This window comes from Macrotis lagotis, chromosome 1 (genome assembly GCF_037893015.1).
Source record: "Macrotis lagotis isolate mMagLag1 chromosome 1, bilby.v1.9.chrom.fasta, whole genome shotgun sequence".
NCBI lineage: Eukaryota > Metazoa > Chordata > Mammalia > Peramelemorphia > Peramelidae > Macrotis > Macrotis lagotis.
In genome coordinates this window covers 484,839,843-484,861,158 of record NC_133658.1, presented here as the reverse complement: position 1 = coordinate 484,861,158, position 21,316 = coordinate 484,839,843, and the positions used below count along the sequence as shown (strand labels likewise).

Sequence of the window (21,316 nt, the reverse complement as noted above, 5' to 3'; positions counted from 1 at the left end):
AGAAAAAGGAAGGTCTCCAGAAAAATAGGTAATCTGGAGGTTAAAAAATAGGTTAAAATGGAGGATTTAGGAGAAAATCAAGACAAGAATGATAAGGTATGGAGGGGACTACAATCTATATTAGTGGAGGAAGTATCTGCATCAATAATATCATGTATTCATCAAAGCATTGAAGGTATATGCATTTATTTTTTATGCTGTTTTATATAAAGCTCAAAGTAGGCTCTAAAAAGAAAAAAAAAGGAATTAGATAATCTTACAATAAATACAATGCCACTACTTTGCAGTTTGCATCCTGATTTAACTTCCAGAAGCCACATTGAGGTAATTTACAGTCTGTCCTTTCTGAATCCATCTGTGTCTAGAGTTACTGCGTCAGCAACAGGGAAACGACCACCCTTGCAGAAAATAGTAACTTCTTAAAAGTTTATAGGAAGGGAAACAAATTGGAGAACCTTTGGATAAGTGTGGACTGTCAGAATACTCTTCCTGGCAGTTTTTGAATTGGAACATTTTAGGAATGGAAAAGCAGATTTGAGAGGCTGGCCCTTCTTCTAGAGATGTCTCCATCATGGTTCAGGGTTTTTAGGCACTGGCAGAGTCATATTTATTTGATTTGATGTTTACCTTCCTCCTCCTCCCTGTTGTCTTTAGGATTTTGATTATTTGTACCTATCAAACCCAATTTGACTTATTTATTTCATTTGGCAGCAGGAATTTCCTGACAATGTCAATCTGTCTGGGTGGCTTTTATAGGAGTTGGCTTTTATGGTCCTGGAATTAATATATAGCAAAAGGTGCGATGCAATCATCCAGCATTCTGAACAAAAGGGGCCAATGGAGGGGGATGGTTAGATGAACAAAAACTAAGAATGAAGTGATTTCTGGGTGTAAAGTGAAGGAAAATATTTTTCCTTTAAAACTAATAAGGGAGAAAGAAAAATACCATGAAAAAGCCTATTATTCCTCTTGTCCACTTCTGCAGAAGCATACAAGCATCCTTGCTTCTTAAGTTTGAAGTTGTGCTGCTTGAGGAAAAGTTCAAATTGGCTAAATCCCCCTTTCTCATGACTAACCATTGGACTGCTGAAAGCAGTATGTTTGGATAGAATGCTAGCTCTCTTGGCTTCTGCTCGGCTGCCTGTCCGTCTGTGGGATTTGGTGCTCTGAGTTCTGTGAACAACCTTGACGCTTTGGTGACTACCGATGCTGCCCCTCTGGGACAGGGTCCCTCCCTTGGGGGCAGCCTCATCCTCCTCAGAGTCAGCTTCCTGGTACATAGCTATGCGCCGAGCTGTGGGGAAAGGGGCAGAGAGCAAAATATTAGACACATGTGGGAGGAATCACAATAGGAAGCTTGGCTTGGCCAATGAGTCTAGACAATTGTGTTTCCCTTCTATTGCATTATTTGCAAAATCACACTGAATGATAAGCTTAGGCAAAAAGAAGTAATATCAGCCAGCATAACAATGCTTCTTCATTTACTAACTTATTTTCAGTAAGGTCATCAATCAGTTGCTATTCATTCCTTGTAGTCAAATTTAGCTATTGTCTGTCACTTGGATGACAGTTTTCATTCCTCTATTACACTCTAGATCTTCTCTACCATTGCCCAGTTCTTCACCCTAAAGCCTCACTTTAAACTGGGAATGCATAATTGGAAGTACCCAACACTTCCACAGCTTCTTCCTCTGACTGCATGGCTCCTCCTAAAACTGCCATTTAAGAAGGACTCCCAGGTTGATTGGGTCACATTTCTCTCCAGGGTACATTCTAGATTTTCTCTACCATGCCCCACAGGAGAAGGTACCTTAGTCTTTCCCTCCTTCCCCACTTTCTTCCTTTTCAGCTTACTTTTCTTTGTTATCTTCTCCTATTATAACAAAACCAGGAATTTTCTTTTTTTCCTACTTGTATTCCCAGCACTCAAATGCTAAACTCTTAATGAATGCTCTTATTTTTGGTGATGGGGTTCCCCATTTTCACATGAACCACTACAACAGCTTCTGAATCCATCTTTCTGATGAATTTTTGTAGGCTTTCATTGAACTATTGCACTATTGACAGTGTTCAGGAACCCCAGGCCACTTCCATGCCATATAATCAGATGGACTAATGGAAGCATAATTTGCACAGTTCATGTGAAGTTACCCTTCATTTTCTAGTTATCATTGATGAATTTCCTAGAAAAGAACATGTCTAGTAAATTTAAGTAATTTCAGAGAGGTATACAGAAATTGTGGAGGTTCTCATTAGTTGAGAATTTCTGAAAGTTTGGAAAATGCAGAATGTGATTCTGAGAGGCCAGTGAGTGGGGTCCAAATCTACCATTTCAACACTGTAGGAAACTTCCAGTGAAGGGACTTCATCTATCAATGAAGACTGGCAAATATCCTACAATTTACAGTATTTTTTGTCATTGGATCATTTTCACATCTGACTCTTTGTGACCCCCTGGACCATAGCACACCATACCCATTTGTTCTCCACTATTCCCCAATGTTTGTCCAAGCACATGATAATTCCCCTTACTTCTGTTTATTATCTCTTGTTTAAATGATGGAAATAACCTCTTTAACCTGTCTACTTGTATCCATCTAATCTACCCCCTCCTAAAATCCTAACTCCAAATACCAATCAAATTAACATAAGTCTGACCATGTCACTCCTCTTCTCAAGGAGGTTCTCAGGCTCCCCGGTATCTTTAGCATAAAATATTGACTTTTCTGTTTGTCAATTAAAAATATTTTCAATTTGGCTTTAGGCTATCTTTTCATCTTGATAATACATTACTCATATATGCTCTATTCTCCCCAAACCATTCTATTTGCTGTTCTGTACAAGACATCCCAACTCCCACCTCTGTTTTTGCCATTCCTACCCTCTTTTCACTCATACTTCAATTGCTCTCCCTCCTCATATCTGTTTCTTGGGACTTTTGCCTTTCTTTAAGGATATCTCCTATAGGAGATCTTTCCTGATTCCCCAAAACAGTCATATCTTTGATTTTGCTATCACCCAGGAATTTACCACCTCCCTGATCAAGAGCTCTGAAATCCCCTAATCTGACTATAACCTATTGCTAGTTCACTTTTCCTTCTACCTTTCTTTAAAAAAAATCTTATCTTCACCCATACCATGACCTTCAATCCTTTGACCCTTCAGTTATCTTCTTGGTCATCTCCCATGCAGTAGCCACTCTTTCCCCCATCTTGACTTTTAAGTAAATGAATTCAACTCTACCCTATCTTCCCCTCTTGAATTCCTTGCATCTTCCTTATCATATCACCAATTGTTCCCTGTCAAGTCTCAATCTTAGATCATTCCCATCATTTGCCACTCTTGTTCCTTTATTTGTGCTACTGAATATAAAGGTGTTGAAAAATCCATAAATCTTCTCATTGGTTTCACTACAAATTTAAGCCATACAATCTTAAATGAGTCCTCACTGCTGCTTGGCAATCCTTTTGTGTTTTCTTTATCAACTCACTATATCATTCTCCACCATGACTATTCCAAACCTTATATCACTCCTTAAACAACTCATGGCTACCTTTTCATCATCTGAACAGTTGAGAACCTTGTCTTATATTTTTCAGAAAAAAAATCTTATTTACCATGAGCTCCCTCTTCTTCAGATATCTTCTGTCACCCTCTCCTCCATCTCTGTTTCATATGATGAAGTGGCCCCATCCCTTATAAAAGTTAGCCCTTTTACTTATTTCATCACATCTCCTCTAAAATATTGCCCTCTCTGTCATCACCTATCTTTCACTTATTGTCAGTATGTCTTCTGCGTCATTTCCTAATACCTATAAATGTGACAATATCTTTCCCACCTTGAAAAAACAAAACCCAAAAAACCTTCACTTGTTTTTCCACCGTCACAATTAGTAATCTGTTTCTCTACTCTCTAAAGCTAAATTCCTTGAAAAGGCCATTTACAATAAGTGCCTCCACTTCTTCTATCTTAATACCCTCTTCTTAACTTTTAATAGTTCATTTTCTGACATTATTTCACCCAATTGGTTCTCTCCAAAGTCACCAAAGATCTTTTTAATTGCCAAATCCTTTAAATTTTAGATTCAAATCTTCATTCACCTTGACCCTTCTGCAGTCTTGGGCACTTTTGATCATCCTCTTTTTCTTGATATTTTTTCTCCCCAAGCTTTCATGACACTACTCTCTCCTGATTGTTAATAACTACCTACCTGATCACTTCTTTTGAGTCTCTTTTCCTGGTTCTTTATCTAGATTATACCCTCTAACCATTGCTGTTTCTCTGGGCTTAGTTCTAGACTTTCTCTTCTCCCTCTCTACTACATCAGCTTCCATAGATTTAATTATCATTTCTTTGCTGAAGATTCTTAACTCTGACTACTCTGCCCCAACTTCTCTGTACTCCATTCTTGCATCTTCAACTATCTTTCAGACACTTGGATGTTCTATAGACATCTTAAATTTAATATGCCCCAAACTCACTCTTTCTCCCTAAAACCTGCCCTTTTTAGTTCCCCAATGATTAGTGCAGTGATTGACCCATAGTAGTCATTTAATAAAAGTACAAAGATTAAGTATATTCATAATATGGCCCATTGAATCCAGAAAAGAAGAAATTGTTTTACTTCTTTCCACAGTCTTAATTCTGTTAAGGTAATCATTTTCAGAGTTTTTTTTTTATTAAAACTCATATTCTCTATAGTAGCATATAAATTTTCTGAAGTAAAGAACTGCAAAATGCAGTAGGTATTTCATAAATTTTTTTGAATGAATAGCTATTAATAACCTTATTGAAAGAAATAGTACTATTTCCTCATGGCAAAGATCAATCACATCAGTAGTCTGATATAAAGGAAAAAGTTCTGTCTTTTATCTTCCCTACAGACCAGTGTAGTCTTTCATGGAAGGCAAAGGCAGTGTTCTTCCCATGCCAAGTATGATTTTCTAAGCACTTTCTTAAACTCTCACTAATCAGTAATTCTCAATAAGGTACCACCATGAGACTCAGTGTCTTTTGATGTAGCCTCTTGATCCACTTTGAAGTCATTCATACTTTCCAATTTCTTGCCCTCTTAAGCTATAAGACCATTTCACTTGTAGTGACTGGGCCAGATTGCTTGGGAGAATTTGATTTTTTTTTTTTTCAGATCACAGAAGATATATCATTTGACCATGTAAAACCTGACATCTGAAATGGATTCTTTTAGTTAAATCTTTCCCAAGAGCAACTCTGTATCACAATCAATATACTTTATCTCTGTCTGTGTTCATTTCAGTTTTAACAAGATTTCTTTGATGTTCTTTGATGCTGTTACAAGAAGGAAAATTTGTTTTGTTTGGAGGGACAAATGGTTGTAGTTGCAAATGGCTAATTATTTAGAGGTGCTGACGGTCCCTTCTATATTTGACTGTCTCTACCATAGCACATAGCTCTGAAATTATTATGATGACATTCTCTCCTTGCAAGGTGTAGGCTTTCAGTTCTACATATGGTTCAAAAAGCTGATAAGTTCACTGATGTAATCAGGTAGGTATAAAACTTCAAGAGAAAGGGAGGAAAGAGTTGGAAGGCAGGGTATGCTTAGCTTAATAGTGAAAATCAAATTCTATGATTTGTTAGTTTTAAACAAAGTCTCCACAATCATGAAAAATTTGTTCTAAATTCAACTCTCTTATATACTTCATGCTTAGTTATAAGTCAGCAACTACTTAAGGTTATTGTTTCCATTCAATTTTAGGCTTTACAATTGGCTCCCTGTTTGGCATCATCTTGAATGTTAAGACAAAAATAAAACATAATCATTAAACAACATGAAAAACCATAACTCACCATTAGCATCATGTGAATATTCTATACCGGAGACAGTGCATCTTCGGAAAACCATCTTGTTTTCTGTGAGAGTGCCAGTTTTATCTGAGAAAATATATTGTATCTGCCCTAAATCTTCAGTGATATTAAGGGCTCGACATTGTAGTTTAGAGTCTGTTTCTTCATCATATAGTTCTTTATCTTGGTGAATAAAAAACACTTGACATATTTTGACAATTTCAATGGAAACATATAAAGAAATTGGGATTAGAACCTAGAAGAAAGAAACAAAGTACATGAGTTGGAAAGAATAGATGTTTAATTGATAGATGTTGAATTGATCTAATCTATTCAACTTTATAAAACACTAAAAAACTGAAAATAAGTATGGACTATACTGTACCTTTAAGAGTTTAAATAAGTTGGCTTAGAGTCAATATTGAAAAGTTATTAGACTATTGACAAAGGGTTTACTGTAATAAACTAGGAAAGCCTATGATGCAACTGTAGAGCGGAAATCCATTATTATATCTGGAAGTGTGATAATCATGGCTTGGATAGAAGCAAGCACTTTCGAATAATAAGTTGGACTTGAGAAAAGCTAGGAAAGGAAAGAGAGAGAGGGGAAAAAACACAAGGTACAGTCAGAGTTCTGCATAAGCAAAAGAAATCAAGCATTAAAAAGTCATTCTAACCCCCAAGTTTTATACATATTCACAGCAGAAGGTAAATCTCTCCAGTCACAGAAAAAAAAATGCAATTTCTGGAGCCATATTTTTCAGAAAAAGCAATCTTTTCAGTTGCTGATTTTGTGTACTAGTTAAATGATAGACTAGTTTTATGATTGTTACAATGTATAGAAGTAAAGTATTTTCAGGAAAATGTTTTCACAACAGCTTGATAATACAAAAAACAAGCACCATGAAATTCTTTCATAGTTATTGATATGGTGATTTGAAATCCAGGTGAATTAGATTTGCTTGGTAACTCAACCACAGTGCCACTAGCTATATTCCCATTTGAGTTTACCGATGATTGTTTACAGGCATTCAACACATATAATTAAAAGAAAATCACTTTGTTTCCCTTCTGTAAAAGGTCTCATTAAACATCTTCATTAAGTATTTTCTGTACAGAATCCTACAAACTCTTTGTAATACAGCAAGGTCTCATTTTTCTTATGGGTTGGGGTGGGAGGCTCCTATACTTTTTGGTTAGGAGATTTGTGCAGTTATGAGTGCAGGAAAGGACAGGGAACAGGAAAAAAATCAAGGCATGAGGATTTTTTGGAGAAGCAATAAGAAAACTTTAACCTCAAAATAATCCATAAGAAGTCTACAAGGAAATTTCTTTAAACTGACAAGCAACTTTTGTGTCTAAGGTGCTTTTTGATTCTTCTGATTTTATACAACTATAGGTTGCCTTTGGGAAAATCTTAGATCAAAGAAGAATTTCATTTAAAAAAAACAGAATAATTATGTTGTACTTAGAACTGTTACCTGAAGAACTATTATCATTGTCAAAAATAGATATACTGCAGCTAGAACTGGAGACAAATAGTTGCCATTTGATGCAGGAACATCAAATAATGGCTTCTTCTCTTCATGCTGCCATACCCACAGTCCATGACCTGCAACAATGGTGTGAAGAGGAATAACATTCAGCCAACTGAAGTAATATTTTTGGTGGAAATGAAAATGCATTGTTAAGAAAGCATTAAGCCTACCTATATTTAAATCAAATCAGAACAACTTGGTTTTGTTATATTACATATTGGCATTTTGTGCCTGTTTTGTTAGAAGAGGAAGGATAAAAATATATGGATTCTCATGGGGAGTTGAGATTAAATTGCTGGAAGCATTACTACCCACCCTCCCCCATCCACCCATTGTTGGTACTTAAATTACTGAATTGCTTAAGAAAACATGAATTATATGCAACCTGCCAATTTACAATGGTAAGTTCCTAGAAAAAAATGGATTCAGCACTTTGTACTTTTTGGGTAAATGATAACACTGAAAAATAGTAGCCATTGAGGCTGTTTCAAGACACTTACTCACTGCTACTCTCCCCTGCTAGGTCTTCCCAAGGGGGTATTGCTGTTCAAAGGCACAAAGATGTATATACAACAGCCATAGTACTGGGTCTGAACTCAGACATACCTCCTAGCCTACACTGCAAAGTGAAGGGAGCACTCCTTCTATAACATGGTTCCCTTTAGCACTGAAGGCATTTCTATGATTTCTAGTCCTGGGACTACTAAGAATGAATCATCCTTATCTCACTAATCAAGAGATTTATTTCCAAAGCTAGGATGTATAGTGTGAGTAAGGATGACTCAGATAACCTCAAAAGTAACTCATCTTTGACTACCAAACAATAATTAAATGTTTTGATCATGAGAAGAAATTTTGGAGAGGTACCATCAAGTAATGGATAAAGTCAGCCTTGAAGCCAGGGAGACCCGAGTTGGAGGTCTACCTCTGACATACTTTGGCTGCATTTCTCAGCATTCCGGGTGGTTATCTAAGAACATAAATAGCAAGGATGTGCTCACTTGAGTCAGCAGAGGGAAGTTTTTTGCTTTGTTTTAATCAGGGAGTTTCAAAAATCACTAGTCTAAACCCTATCACTATCCTTGAGAAGTTAAAAAAAATCAAGAGTGAAATATCAATTATATTTTTAATCATGCTATATGAAATACTGGATTGACAGAATTCCTATTATCATATTAGACAACACACTCCCATCCACAACCTAAATAATTCTACCATGAAGGACAAATAAATTTCATGGTTAAACATGAAAGGCAAAAATGATAAAAGAAGAATACCACTTAGAAACCATAGTTAGATGAATAACAGAATATTTAAATTTTTTCATATTGGTATCTTTGGCCAATTTAAAAGATTTCATTAAAATTTTACTTTTAGACTCTGAGCTTTCAAATATTTTGGATTAATTTTGTTTTTATTAAGATGACTTACCAATAGCTGAAAGCAGGCACATGATTATGAGTATAAGGACACACCAAAGGACATCCATATTCATTTGTCTTTCAAGTTTACTTCGCTTATAACGTGGTCCACTGTTGTTTAGCAAAGCTTTAGTCTCATGTCCTGTCATTAGATAGTGAGATTTTTGGTGTGAACTGATAACAACTTGGAAACTATTGTAATTACCCAAATTAATATAGTTAATTTTGCTGTAGCACAAAAGTAGACAACTCCTACCTGCATAGATGACTATTCCTGTCACTTCTTCTGTATTTCTAATGGTACATCCACGCAGCAATAGATTTTCTTTATAAAGTGCAGCTTTTTTCCCATTTGCATGTATACTGTCAAAGAACAGTTTAGAACATGTCAGCTCAAAGAAAAACCATATCCTTCATCTTGGACGCTCTGAGGAAAATTCAGTATTCCAGTGGGGATATAATATTTCCAAAGTTGAGAGATTTGATATATTAGAAGCATAACATACTGCTTAAGCTATAACATAACTATAAAGAACAGGTCCTAAGCCATAATATTTTGAATACTTTCTTTCCCTATGGTTGAAACTTTCCACGATTCTGTGGAATTCCTACCTATTTTTAAAGCCCAACTCAGATGCCACCTTCTACAAAAAGCCTTCCTTAATACTATTCTCTCCCATGGGGGCATGGAGTGGAGGTATTAAAAATTATCTTTTTCCCTTGGATCTAACATCGAATTTTGTTTAGCAACTATAGAGCTATATATTATTTAATATGGTGTATTAGTGTTATCTTGTGTCTTGTCCCTCTACCAGGCTATAAGACAGGACCATATCTTAAAGTTTATATAATTCTTAGGACCTGACATGTTATGAGCAAGGTATGTATTTGATAAGCAGTAGTTGAATTGAATAGGATTCTGAATTTTGTTGGATGTTGACATGCTTCCTATCTATAGGTCAAAAGACATAGGAGACATCATCAACATCAGCTTACTGAATTGTGTTGATTGATACCAATCTGGCAAATAAAAATGTTCAGTTCAATTAGAAAGTATTCTCACCTAGATAAGGTGACAAGAGTCAAATGGGGTGGCTTCAACTGCATCCTTTCACTAGCACCTAAAGTCTGTTATAATTTTGTCCTCCTAACAAAATAAAATGAACATCTGGAGTATTCTAGTCATTCAGAACAGTTTTTTGCAATGTTCATTTCTATAGTTGTAAAGAAGCCAGTCTGAGACATGGGCATATGCAAAGGAAGTCGGTTTCATCAAGTTTCTTCAGGGTTGCCACCATGAATAAGAAAGATTCATATGAGGGGGCAATTAGGTGGTGCAGTGGATAGAGCACTGGCCCCAGAGTCAGGAGGACCTGAGTTCAAATCCAGACTCAAACACATAACAATTACCTAGCTGTGTGACCTTGGGCAAGTCTCTTAATCCCATTGCCTTAAATAAATAATTTTTTTTAAAAAAGCAAGATTCATAGGAGATTATAGACTGTATGGTGCAAAGTATCAAGATAGCTTTCAATGAAGGGGTCCCTAGCTACACTAAGGGCATTAATGAGTAGTGTAAATAGGGCTAGATCAGTTCTTCTAAAATCAACAGGGATGAGTTTGAGTTTAGGTAGACACCTGTTATTTATGTAATATGATCATACATAAGCCCCAAATTTCTCTGGACTGTAATTTCCTCATTTGTGAAATGTGAAATTCCTGTCCTATCTGCCTCAAAAAGTTGTGGGTCAATATTCTACAAATTTTAAAGCATCATATAAATGGGTGTTGTTATTATTACATATACAAAAGAAATGGCAAAAACTTAATTCCAGAAATAAAACTGAGAATCAGGAAAGTCATTGAGACACAGAATGCTAGTGTTCAAAGGTAAGTCTCAGATTACCTAATCATTTAACTTTCACATTGTACAGACAGAGACAACTAAAGAGAAGGCAAATAACTATTTTGGGCCCAAAATAACTGATGAGACATGCTATTTTCCACCTCTTAAGTAAGGACTTTCGGTTAATATTTTTTGCCTTTTCCCTATTTTAGACTTCTTTACAATGTCTATTTTATTTTTACTTAAATTACAAAGAATCAGAGTATAGTTTCTAATAAAGGTCATTGACCTTCAAAGTAGCAACCCCTGTTCCCCAACATCTGTTCTTCATTTTTCTTTCATCTCCCCCAACCCACTTAGGCATTCATTGTTAATACAGTCATCCACCCACTCTCCTCCCACACTTCAATTACCCTCCTTTTCACTCATATTCATCATCTGGGTATCAAACATCTTTGTTTCTTTGAAAAATACTGCCTACACCCTTTCTTACTAGCTTACCCCAATTCCTTGATCATCTCTTCAAGACACACTTTATTGCATAGCCTATTTACTCCCTTAGCATAGATAATTTTCTGTGCTTCTTGGTTTGAGATACAAGAGAAAGAAGGTCATGACTGAAAAGGTGGGGTGGGAGAGGGAAACAAGATCACTATCTAAGGAACAAACACCACCTACTAATTCTACTTTTTCTGTATCTTCAATAAATTAATATCCCTGAGTCATACATCGCTTAGATATGGAACAGGGGGTAGGACAACTCAGCAAACTCTAACTATAATTTGTGTTTGCAAATTCCAGGTAATAGATGCACTTCTTGTTGGTGCATTGGAGTTAAAAAATTAAGTCAAGACTAAAATACTAATTCACTTTCTAGGAAAAAAACAGATTTCCAAATTGTGTCACGTCTACTCCAAGCACATTCAATGGTTCTTTAAAAATTCATGTGGATTTTCAAATTGACAAATTTTTTTATTATCAACCTCCTACCTACAACCAGATAATTCCAGGAAATATTTTCATCATTAAACATGAGACTGCAAAGAGAAAATTGTATTGCCCAAAAATAAGCATAATGAACCCAAATTACATAGAGAATAGAATATGGAAATCCCAGAGGAAATGATGAATAATACCATTGCTAAGATTGAAGTCAGACAGTGCCTATTGATATCCCATGTATTGACTAATATATCATATGTCATTCAAACATGGAAAAATGTTGCTTCCTGAAAAAGTGATAAAGGAAGCAATTAGGACAAAACATTAACCTCATGTAATCAAGAAACAGGAAAAAGTATAATATTTACAACCCATGAAAAAGATAGGAAAATCCATGGAAAGCACCTTCTAAATCACATTTCTTCAACTACCTACAAATAAAGTTGAAAGAAGAATATAACTATTATGATAATGATTATGTATTTTAGATTCATTCAAATAATAGGGCCAATTAAAAAAAAACATACACTCAACTGGTAGACCAAGGGAATGTCTAAGACACAATGAACTTTTTATTTAGCAAGGTATTTATTCATAGTATCTTTGTGGGCAAGACTGAGAAATGTGGTTTGCTAATAGTATGGATAGGTGGATTCATCACTGGTTGAGTACCAAAGGGCTAAAGAAGTAGGGCTTGTAGACGCAGACAGGTCAATGTCAATTTACAGGTATGATTCTAGTAGAATATATGCAACCCTGGGCTATTATATTCCTATATTATAAATGCCTTATGTAAAGGCCTATATGGAACTCATGTCACAGTTTACAGATATACCAGATTTGGGAAGGGATAGCTATGGTACTATATGACAGAATCAGGACCCCAAAAGATCTCAGCAGTCTAGACTGAATTGACTATGACTAGACTGAACTTAATAAGGATGAAAGGGAAGTTGTGCTTTTGGGTTTAAAAAAATGGTTCAAGTACAAGCTGAAATTGTCATAGCTAACCCCAAACTGTATGAGAAAGACATGTGGAGTTTTTTAAAGACTAGTCAAAATGTATAATGCAACTCAAAAGACTGAAAAAGTAAAGTAAAACCAGAATCTAGTGAGAGGGTAGGAAACCATCCCATGGAAGAAGAAACTGAGAATATTTAGCCAAGAAAACAGAAAACTTGGGGAAAAAATTTTTTTGTTTGTTTTTGCAAGGTAATGGGGTTAAGTGACTTTCCCAAGGTCACACAACTGGGTAGTTATTAAAATGTCTGAGGCTGGATTTGAATTCAGGTCCTTTTGACTCCAGGGCTGGTGCTCTATCCACTGTGCCACCTAGCTCTCCTGAAACTATTCCTTAATAATATAAATTTAATCATGTGGAAATGGATCAGATGTATTCTCATTGACACTAGGAGGCAGAATTAGGAGCAATGCATGAGAATTATAGAAAAAGCATACTTCAGTTCTCTGTAAAAAAAAAAAATCTGATAACAGCTGCCCCTAAATAGAATAGGCTATCTTGAGAATTAGGAAGTTTTTCCATCACTGAAGTTGGTGAAGGCTGAATGAACACAAACCAGAGGTGTAAGAGACAGGATTCCTATGCAAATGGGTATTAGATGGATGACCTCTTGGAAAATTTTCAAATTAGAAACTGGGAATTCATGTGATTCTGCAAATGTAAACTTCCGAGTTATCTATATGTCAAATGACATGATCAGAATGGTGAGGAGGATGGGAGTAAGGAGAAAGGGCAAGGTGGAGGGGAGGGAGGGGCTGGGGACCAGAGAGAAATAAAAATGAGCTGCTTTTCAAAAGAATCTTTGCTGTCTTTCTGGTTCCTGGGAAAATGGAAAGTATTAGTCACTGCAATGCCCCCAGCCTGCTTAGAGGGAAAAATCTATGAAGGGTAACCCAAGAAAACATATTACTTGCTTCCCTCTGGTTGTGAATGAGCAAGTGGAGGGTAGCAAGGTTAGCTTAAAGAAATTATAGCTATCTTTTATATAAAATGAAAGACACCAAAGATCTTATACCATCAATGTTAAGACTATAAAAGTCAATTCAAATTAAACTGGTGGCTTTTATAGTCAGGATTAGCCAAAAATAAAACTTGGTGTCACGGTTATCTAGTAGTAAGGTCTACCAGTAGTTTTAAAGACTTGTATGCTTTGCTCATTGGAAATTTGGCTGGGTTCAGCTAATAAAAGTCATAGCCCATCTGTTCTTTCTCAGAAATTGTTATGTCTTTCTTTCATATTTGTGGCTGATAACCTATCTTGTGCATGTTATAGTTCATTTGCTTCAGGTTCTAAAAAATATAACAGTAAACATGCACCATTGCTGGCAAATGACTGCAAAATAGAATTCAATTCTAACTGTTTTATGACAGACTATCCTACTGTCAAATGTTTCTGTTGCACTTAACTTCCTATGAAGAGTACCATTTGGTCACCAAAAATCTAAGTACCAAGAATCTGCTTTCGGAACTGCATATTGATAGAACAAAGCACATTAAACATTTAATCTAAATTCTCATGGCTTCTTTCCCTTTCACTATAATAACAATTTTCATATACTTCACTGTGGTATAGAGATAACAGGATTTTTTTCAAAAACTAAGAAACCTTGGAATGTTCCAACATACTGGAAAGGCTTTGATTATAGTCCTAACAACAAAAATATATATCTGCTTTCCAAGGAACAATTCAACATGCTGAAAGATCCATCATAACAATGAATAATGAATTATTTAACTACGGAATGAAACTTAAGAAACATACAAAATGGACATCACATGCTGTCTCTTTCCTGCTTCTGCAATGACTAGAAAAGTAACAGAAAAGTGGGCAGTGGAAATGAAGAATCACACAGTTTGGGGATTAACTATAAACATGAAGATAGTTATTGTTACTCTAAAATGTAAGCTCATTGTTCAGGGACTATTAGAGAGTGTATTTTTTAAGAATTGTAAGCCAGTAGACTGATCCTCACAATAAGAACCAAGGATTAGGCATTCCCATACTTTCCATGGTGTTTACTCCATCAAATACCACAAAGCAGAAAATGGCATCAATTTATATTCTAATCTCTATCTCCTATCCTTTCATGATGGAAGTTCCTCTGCTTGACTCATGCCTTTAGATTTTTCTTGCCACTTGTCTCATGAACTGACATACTCATAAATCTTATAATTAAGGACTAGGGGTAGCATCGTAGTAGACTCTTCTTATTTTGCTTCTCCTTTTATTATTCTTTTTTTTTAATTTTTTTCAAGGCAATTGGGCTAAGTGTCTTGCCCAAGGCCACACAGCTAGGTAATTATTAAGTGTCTGAGGTCCGATTTGAACCCAGGTACTCCTGACTCCAAGGCCAGTGCTCTATTCATTGCACCACCTAGCCGCCCCCCACCTTCATTATTCTTAAAAAGTTTCTGGCACCTTCCACTTTGCTGTCATGCTTGTATTTTTCTGCTTCCAAACAACTTCAGTTCTTTTTATAACGTCTTAGCTTCTGAGTCAAATATCTGGTAAAATATTTAATTAATTCACCCCTAAAAAGTTACTAGATTTATTGAATTCGAGTTCCACCTCTGGTTGCCTTGGCATTACCAGACCAATGTGCTCCTCAGTTTGGAGGTTCCCCACCCCTGTTAAAGGAACTCTGGAGTGACAAAATCTACAAAAAGGTAGAATGAAACAATTTTCCAGTTTAAGATAACTTAGAAGGATTTCAGGAAAGGTCATGGGTAAAAGGAGAACCTAGTGTAGACAATGCCCAGGTGAGCCCATGGGAGACTCCTAGTCACCACACAGATCGGCAGCTGAGGGTCCTCAATTGTGGTCTGGTATGCCAGTAGTAAACATGTACCATTGCTGAAGGCATGAGCATTTAGTTGACATGTTTAATAGGCCCCAGGGCAGCAGGTAAACTGACAGTCCCAGAAGCCCCAGCATAATAGGCCAGGTCACCAGCACCTAAGACCAGGTACAGAAAAGTCAGAGACTGGGTCTCTGGTCCCTAACACAAGAACCTTGGTAAGGTGCACCTTGTACTCCAAGAGCAGAACTAAATTTGAAAAGTCACAAAACAGGTGACAGAAAGCTACTATAGTAACAGGTAATATCAAAACACAAACTCAAAAGAGAACAATCATGTAAAAATTCCTACATGATTGGTTTCAGTCCCCAAAAGCCTTCTAGGAAGGGCTCAAAAAGGATTTTAAAAATCAAATAAGAAGTAGAAGAAAACTTGGTTAAAAAAGGAGAAAGATGCAACAGAGAGTGGATATTTTGGAAAAGAAAGGACAAAAATTGACTAAAGAAAACAACTTGAAAAGTTGAATTGGCAACTGGAAAAGGAAATTCAAAAACTAATTGAAGGAAATAATTCTTTAAATCTAGAACTGGGCAAATGGAAGTTAATAACTATGAAGCATCAGGAGCCACTCAAGCAAAATCAAAGAATGAAAAATAGAATATGCAAAATACCTCACTGTAAGAACAACTGAACTAGAAAAATAGATCCAGAAGATGTAATTTAAGATTATTTAGACTGCCAGAAACCCATGATCAAAAAAGAGTATCTTTCAAGAAATTATCAAGAAAACTGACTGCCAGGAGCAGCCAGGTGGTGCAGTGGATAGAGCACTGACACTGGAGTCAGGAGGATCTGAGTTCAAATGTGACCTCAGATAGTTAATAATTGCCTAGTTGTGTGGGAAGTCATTAACTCTATTGTTATATGACCCCATTGAGTATATTGTTCCCTCTAAAAAGAAATGTTTTCAGTTGGGAAACAGTCATATGCTAAGCAGAAGCTGATGGAAGAATCTAGAAAAAGACTTAGAACAAACCTATTAATTACCCATGAATTTAATCCAATCATCTTTAATACATTCCACAGGCCTGAAAGGAAAAGTAAAAATTGACTTTCAGTTTGAAAACTTAATTTATAACAAGCAATTGATGTATGTGGATTCATGCTCATGCTTGGAGTGGGGTAGAATGAAAAAGAATTAACTCAGTTTTGCAATTGACAACTTTGAAAGTACTATTTCACTATTGCAAAATATGTTTAAAATGCCTTTAAATTTTTAATAAAATTAGGCAGTTTATTTTTAATGATGGTACAGATGTCAGTGTAATTACATCTTAATATTGTTGTATTAAAGTACATTGATTTTTCTAGTTACACTTTAATTTTTTATATTTTATATTTAGTTTAGCAAGATTTAGAAGTAAAACTCTTTGTTTTGTATTTACACAATCTCAGTTGTCTATGAAACTTGTTTTCATTCTGAAAATTTGCATATGGTTTTTATTGTCAAGTTTTTTGAGATCAAGGTTATGATGCCTTCAAGTAGTAAAAAGTCTCAGCAGTTAAAGCAATGCAAATTATAGGTCCTCAAAAAACAATGCAACAGGAAAAACAAAAATAAAACAAAGTATTAGGGTTTGTGTGTGATGAATAGCCTTGTTTTTGATTTTTAGTTGTTTCAGTTGTATCTGATCATTTTGAGCGAATTTGGGGTTTTCTTTACAAAGATACTAGATTGGTTTTCCCTTTCCTCCCCCAGATCATTTTACAGACAGATGAGGAACCTGAAGACAACAGGGTGAAGTGACTTGCCCAGGGTCATACAGTTAATAAGTATCTGAGCATCTTTGAACTCAGGAAGATGAATCTTCCTAATTCCAAGCCCAGAGTTGTACAATCTAGCTGTCTGATGGAATAGCCTTATCTTTTTAAAAAAAAATCTTATTTGTATTACAAGACTGGCTAAGAAAGTGTAATAAAAATATGACTGGTTTCTTGATATACTCAGGTTTGTAGTAAAAGATAAGGATGTTAGGGGAGTCTATTCAACTCTAAGAAATGTGGCATCCTGGGGTGGCTAGGTGGCATAGTGGATAAAGCACCGGCCCTGGAGTCAGGAGTACCTGGGTTCAAATCCGGTCTCAGACACTTACCTAGCCTTGGGCAAGCCACTTAATCCCGTTTACCTTGTGAAACCCTAAAAAAATGTGGCATCTTCATAGGAAAGGCAGAGCCCTAAAATGCAAGCTCAGTTTCCCTATCTGTAAAATGACAAGTCTGGGCAAGATAATCTCTACAATCCTATCTTGTTCTATAATAATGTCTGTGTTTGTAAATGTGTGAAGTAGGAAGTATAGTGCAGTTGTCTTATACTCAAGTAGAAACCAGAGCCACTAAATCTTTCACAAAGATCCCTGTGAGGGTATATTGACTGAGAAGGCTTCATATTAATATTATCTATGTTCTATTACCTTTTCGTTTATTTTGTTAAATAATTACTATTGACAATGACTATAATTCCCAATTCCTCAAATTTCTCAATGTGGATTAGTGTCAAGCTGTACTGGATCATGTTTGAAACCTCTGGTATAGTGTATAAAAATGTTGGGCCTGGAGTCAAAAAAGGGATGAGTTCAAAACTTGTCTTTCACCATTATGAGTTGTGTGACTCTGGGCAAGTCACTTAACCTATATATCAACCTTATTTTTCTTATTGGTAAAATGGAAACAGATAATAATAGTATCCATATCCCAGAGTTGTTTTGAGGATTAAATAAGATAATCCATATAGCGTGCTTTTCAAACCATAAAGTAGTATCCAAATGTAATCAGCAGCAAACATTTTTAGAGAAAATGTATTTAGACAGTATGATACTGGAGAAGGATGATAGGAAAGGAATTGAGGCAAGGAGAAGTATTTGAGAAAGTCTAGCAAGTAAAATTTTTTCCCTAAATAACAAAAGTAAATTTTATCTCCTGCTTACCCCTACTAAGTAGGGGGAGAAGGAAGGCAGGAAACTCCTTGGAAGAATATTCATAGTTAAACAAAACAAATGCCATATAAGTTATATCTAGGAAATATATATATATATATATATATGTATATATATATATATCATTCTGAACTCGGAAAGATTTCTATTACTGGGAATAATCTAAGGAAGTGGGTGAGCTGAGAATTAGGTGGCACTGAGGAGGGTAGTTTCACAAATCACTTTACATAGATTATCCAATTTGAACCTCACAACATCCTGTGAAATATATACTACATGGATCCTTATTTTACAAATTAGAGATTAAATATCTTGTGTATGGTCACTTGACTGGTAATTATCAGTGACAGGAGTTAAATACAAGTCTCTCACAAGTCTAGTTCTATCATTCTAAAATTACCATGTATCATTCAAGATTTTCAGACCCTAATTATCTGTAAAGCCCCCCAAAGTGCCAAGTCCTGGGGATGAAGTGGATTCTTTATCACCAGAAGGGACTTGACAAAATTCAGCCCCCACAATTTACAGATGAGAAAACAGAATTCCAGAAAATTTGAAAAGATTTGATTACACTTAGCTAAACTCAGACTAAAGTCACTAATGATAAGATGATGAAATCGATATCCACAGGCAAATGCCCTTTCTCAGGATGTTGAGATTCCCAGTATGAGAAGGACATCAGAACTTTCCCTTTCCTTACTCAACTCAAGGTCCAAATACCCTCCAGCAAAAAAAACAAAAACAAAAACAAAAACAAAAACAAAAACAAAAAAAACAACCCCAAAAAACCCTCCAACTCTGATGATCTGAAACCTTCAGAAAAATAAAAATCAGTCTTCTTTATAAAACAATTACTCTTATGATGATGAAATTTAGCAGTATCTTTTGGATGATGTCTTTGATCAGTAAATTAAGGCTAAATTCACTAAAAGACAATGATATGACAATAAGCTTAAATGTTCTTGAGAACTATAGATAGGAGAGACAATCCAAGTCTGTGAAGTGAATCATTTTAGTGGCTTGAATTCTATATAAAAAAAAGATAGACAACAAGTTGATTGAAATACTCACATGTTACCTCGAAACCTACTTAGGTCATTATTTGGCTTCTCACATTCGATTATACTGGTGAACTTCAAGGGATTGAATTCAGCATCCTAGAATTATAAAATTTTGTACATTAGATTTATCTGAGTAAAGACTAATTATAGTCATCTGTTTTATTAAAGAAAAAGAAACTAATTCTCCTAATCTAATGTTCTAATCAGTTAATAAGCATTTATTAAGCGCCTATTATGTGTTCCTATTTGTATCGAATGAGGAAAAAGAAAGTTTCTGCTCTCAAGGAATGGATAATGGAAAGAGGAAAATAAAATAATAGCTGGAATTGGGGGTAGAAAAGCAGGGCATAATGGAGAAATACAAAGGAGTGCAGCTGGGTGCAAAATATTAGCTTCAAAGATTTTGAAAACAGTAGGTACTTAATAAATGTTTCTTGATTTATGTTTACATTCACTGTCCTGTAGTTGAATGCAATTCTTTGTAACTTTATGGACTTATCCATAGTGTTTTCTTAGCAAACATGCTGGAGTGGTTTGCTATTTTCTTCACCAATGTGTCCCCCATTTTATACATGAGGAACTGATGCAAAAAGGGGTTAAATGACTTGGCCAGTTAGTAAGCATATGAGACTGTATCTGAAGTCAAATTTTCCTGATTCCAAGTCCAATGTGCCTTCCAGCTGTCATCAACTTTACATTATCATTATTAGCAAAAGTTTCATGAAATGGGTTCTCCTTTCAAGTCATTTCTTTCCTAAATTAAATGGTAACAATGCCTCTCCTCTTTGCAAAATTTTAGAAAAATTCTTTGTTCACATTTGAGCTCTACATAGAATGGTTTAAAAAACGTTCCTTGTTTTCGTTAAACCTCTGGTACTCTGGCACTGTTAAAGCTCAGAATACTGTACTAAGTGGTACACACTGCAGACACAATTGGATAATAATAATAACATGACTATCTGATTCTTTCAAATTTACAAAGCAATTTTACATGTATATTATCTCAGACTAAGTGCTCAGAGTAGGTGATACTCCAATCCCATCATTTTAGAAATTAGAAATCAGACCTTAGGTTGGTGTTGAAACCTACATAAAGTTCACACAGGGTAAGAGACACAAATAATATTCAAACCCATGTCTTTTTGTTTTCAATTCAGTAATCATTCCAATAGATATGATCCTCAGTAAGTGTATATTTGTTTAAAAAGAAAGTATTTATACAATTTCTATGTTCATTGGATAAAAACTTTCCCAAGATTTGGTTATTTTATATGCCTTTAAATCTCTCAATGACTTATTTAATAACAATCAGAATTTATAGAATTTGAAGGACCCTATGGGGTTCATCAAGTTCCACCTTGTGACATTTCCTAAATTTTTCTAGATAGATTGATGTATATGGGGCTTCAAGTAGGATTGAGGAAAAAGAAGAAAGATATGGAGGGTATGAATTGAAAGAATTATTTAAGGTTTTAAATAATTTTCTTTCAAATGAATTTTTTAAAAAAATGAATTTTAAAGTCTGTTCATTCTGCCTCATTATATGGAGATAAACATGTTTATAGATTAGGAGTAGGGAGAATCTGTTCTCTTTCTTCTCTAAAAGTTGTCTAAAATGGAAATTAAATTTTCTCATCTTGCATCCTACAGTGCTGTCCCAAAGAAATAATGAAATAATGTACAAAAAAGCACTTAATTACAAAATACTAGGCAATTAAATAATTCATTTTCCACCATCATCCATGAACAATTCACTAAAGTATAGGTTAGTTAAAGACCTACTGGTACAACCGCTATAAGTTTCCCTTTGCTGCTTAAATTTTGTTCTATTCCTCAGTCCTTTTCTGGCTTTGTATTACTTTTTTATTT

At 35.3% G+C, this 21,316-nt stretch overlaps 1 protein-coding gene across 1 annotated transcript in view; it reads right to left on the bottom strand.

Annotated features, from left to right (window-relative positions):
- Positions 1-19,950, bottom strand: part of LOC141504807 (phospholipid-transporting ATPase VA-like) — a 74,209-nt gene extending 54,259 nt beyond the window's left edge. The window contains exons 1-7 of the mRNA XM_074210114.1: positions 19,897-19,950; positions 19,458-19,543; positions 9,043-9,149; positions 8,797-8,928; positions 7,309-7,439; positions 5,831-6,083; positions 1,077-1,294 (exon numbers count right to left, since the gene is read on the bottom strand). Of these exons, the coding sequence (XP_074066215.1) occupies positions 1,077-1,294; positions 5,831-6,083; positions 7,309-7,439; positions 8,797-8,928; positions 9,043-9,149; positions 19,458-19,543; positions 19,897-19,950 (981 nt within the window). The remainder of the gene's footprint in view (positions 1-1,076; positions 1,295-5,830; positions 6,084-7,308; positions 7,440-8,796; positions 8,929-9,042; positions 9,150-19,457; positions 19,544-19,896) is intronic.
- Between the last annotated feature and the right edge of the window lie 1,366 nt (positions 19,951-21,316).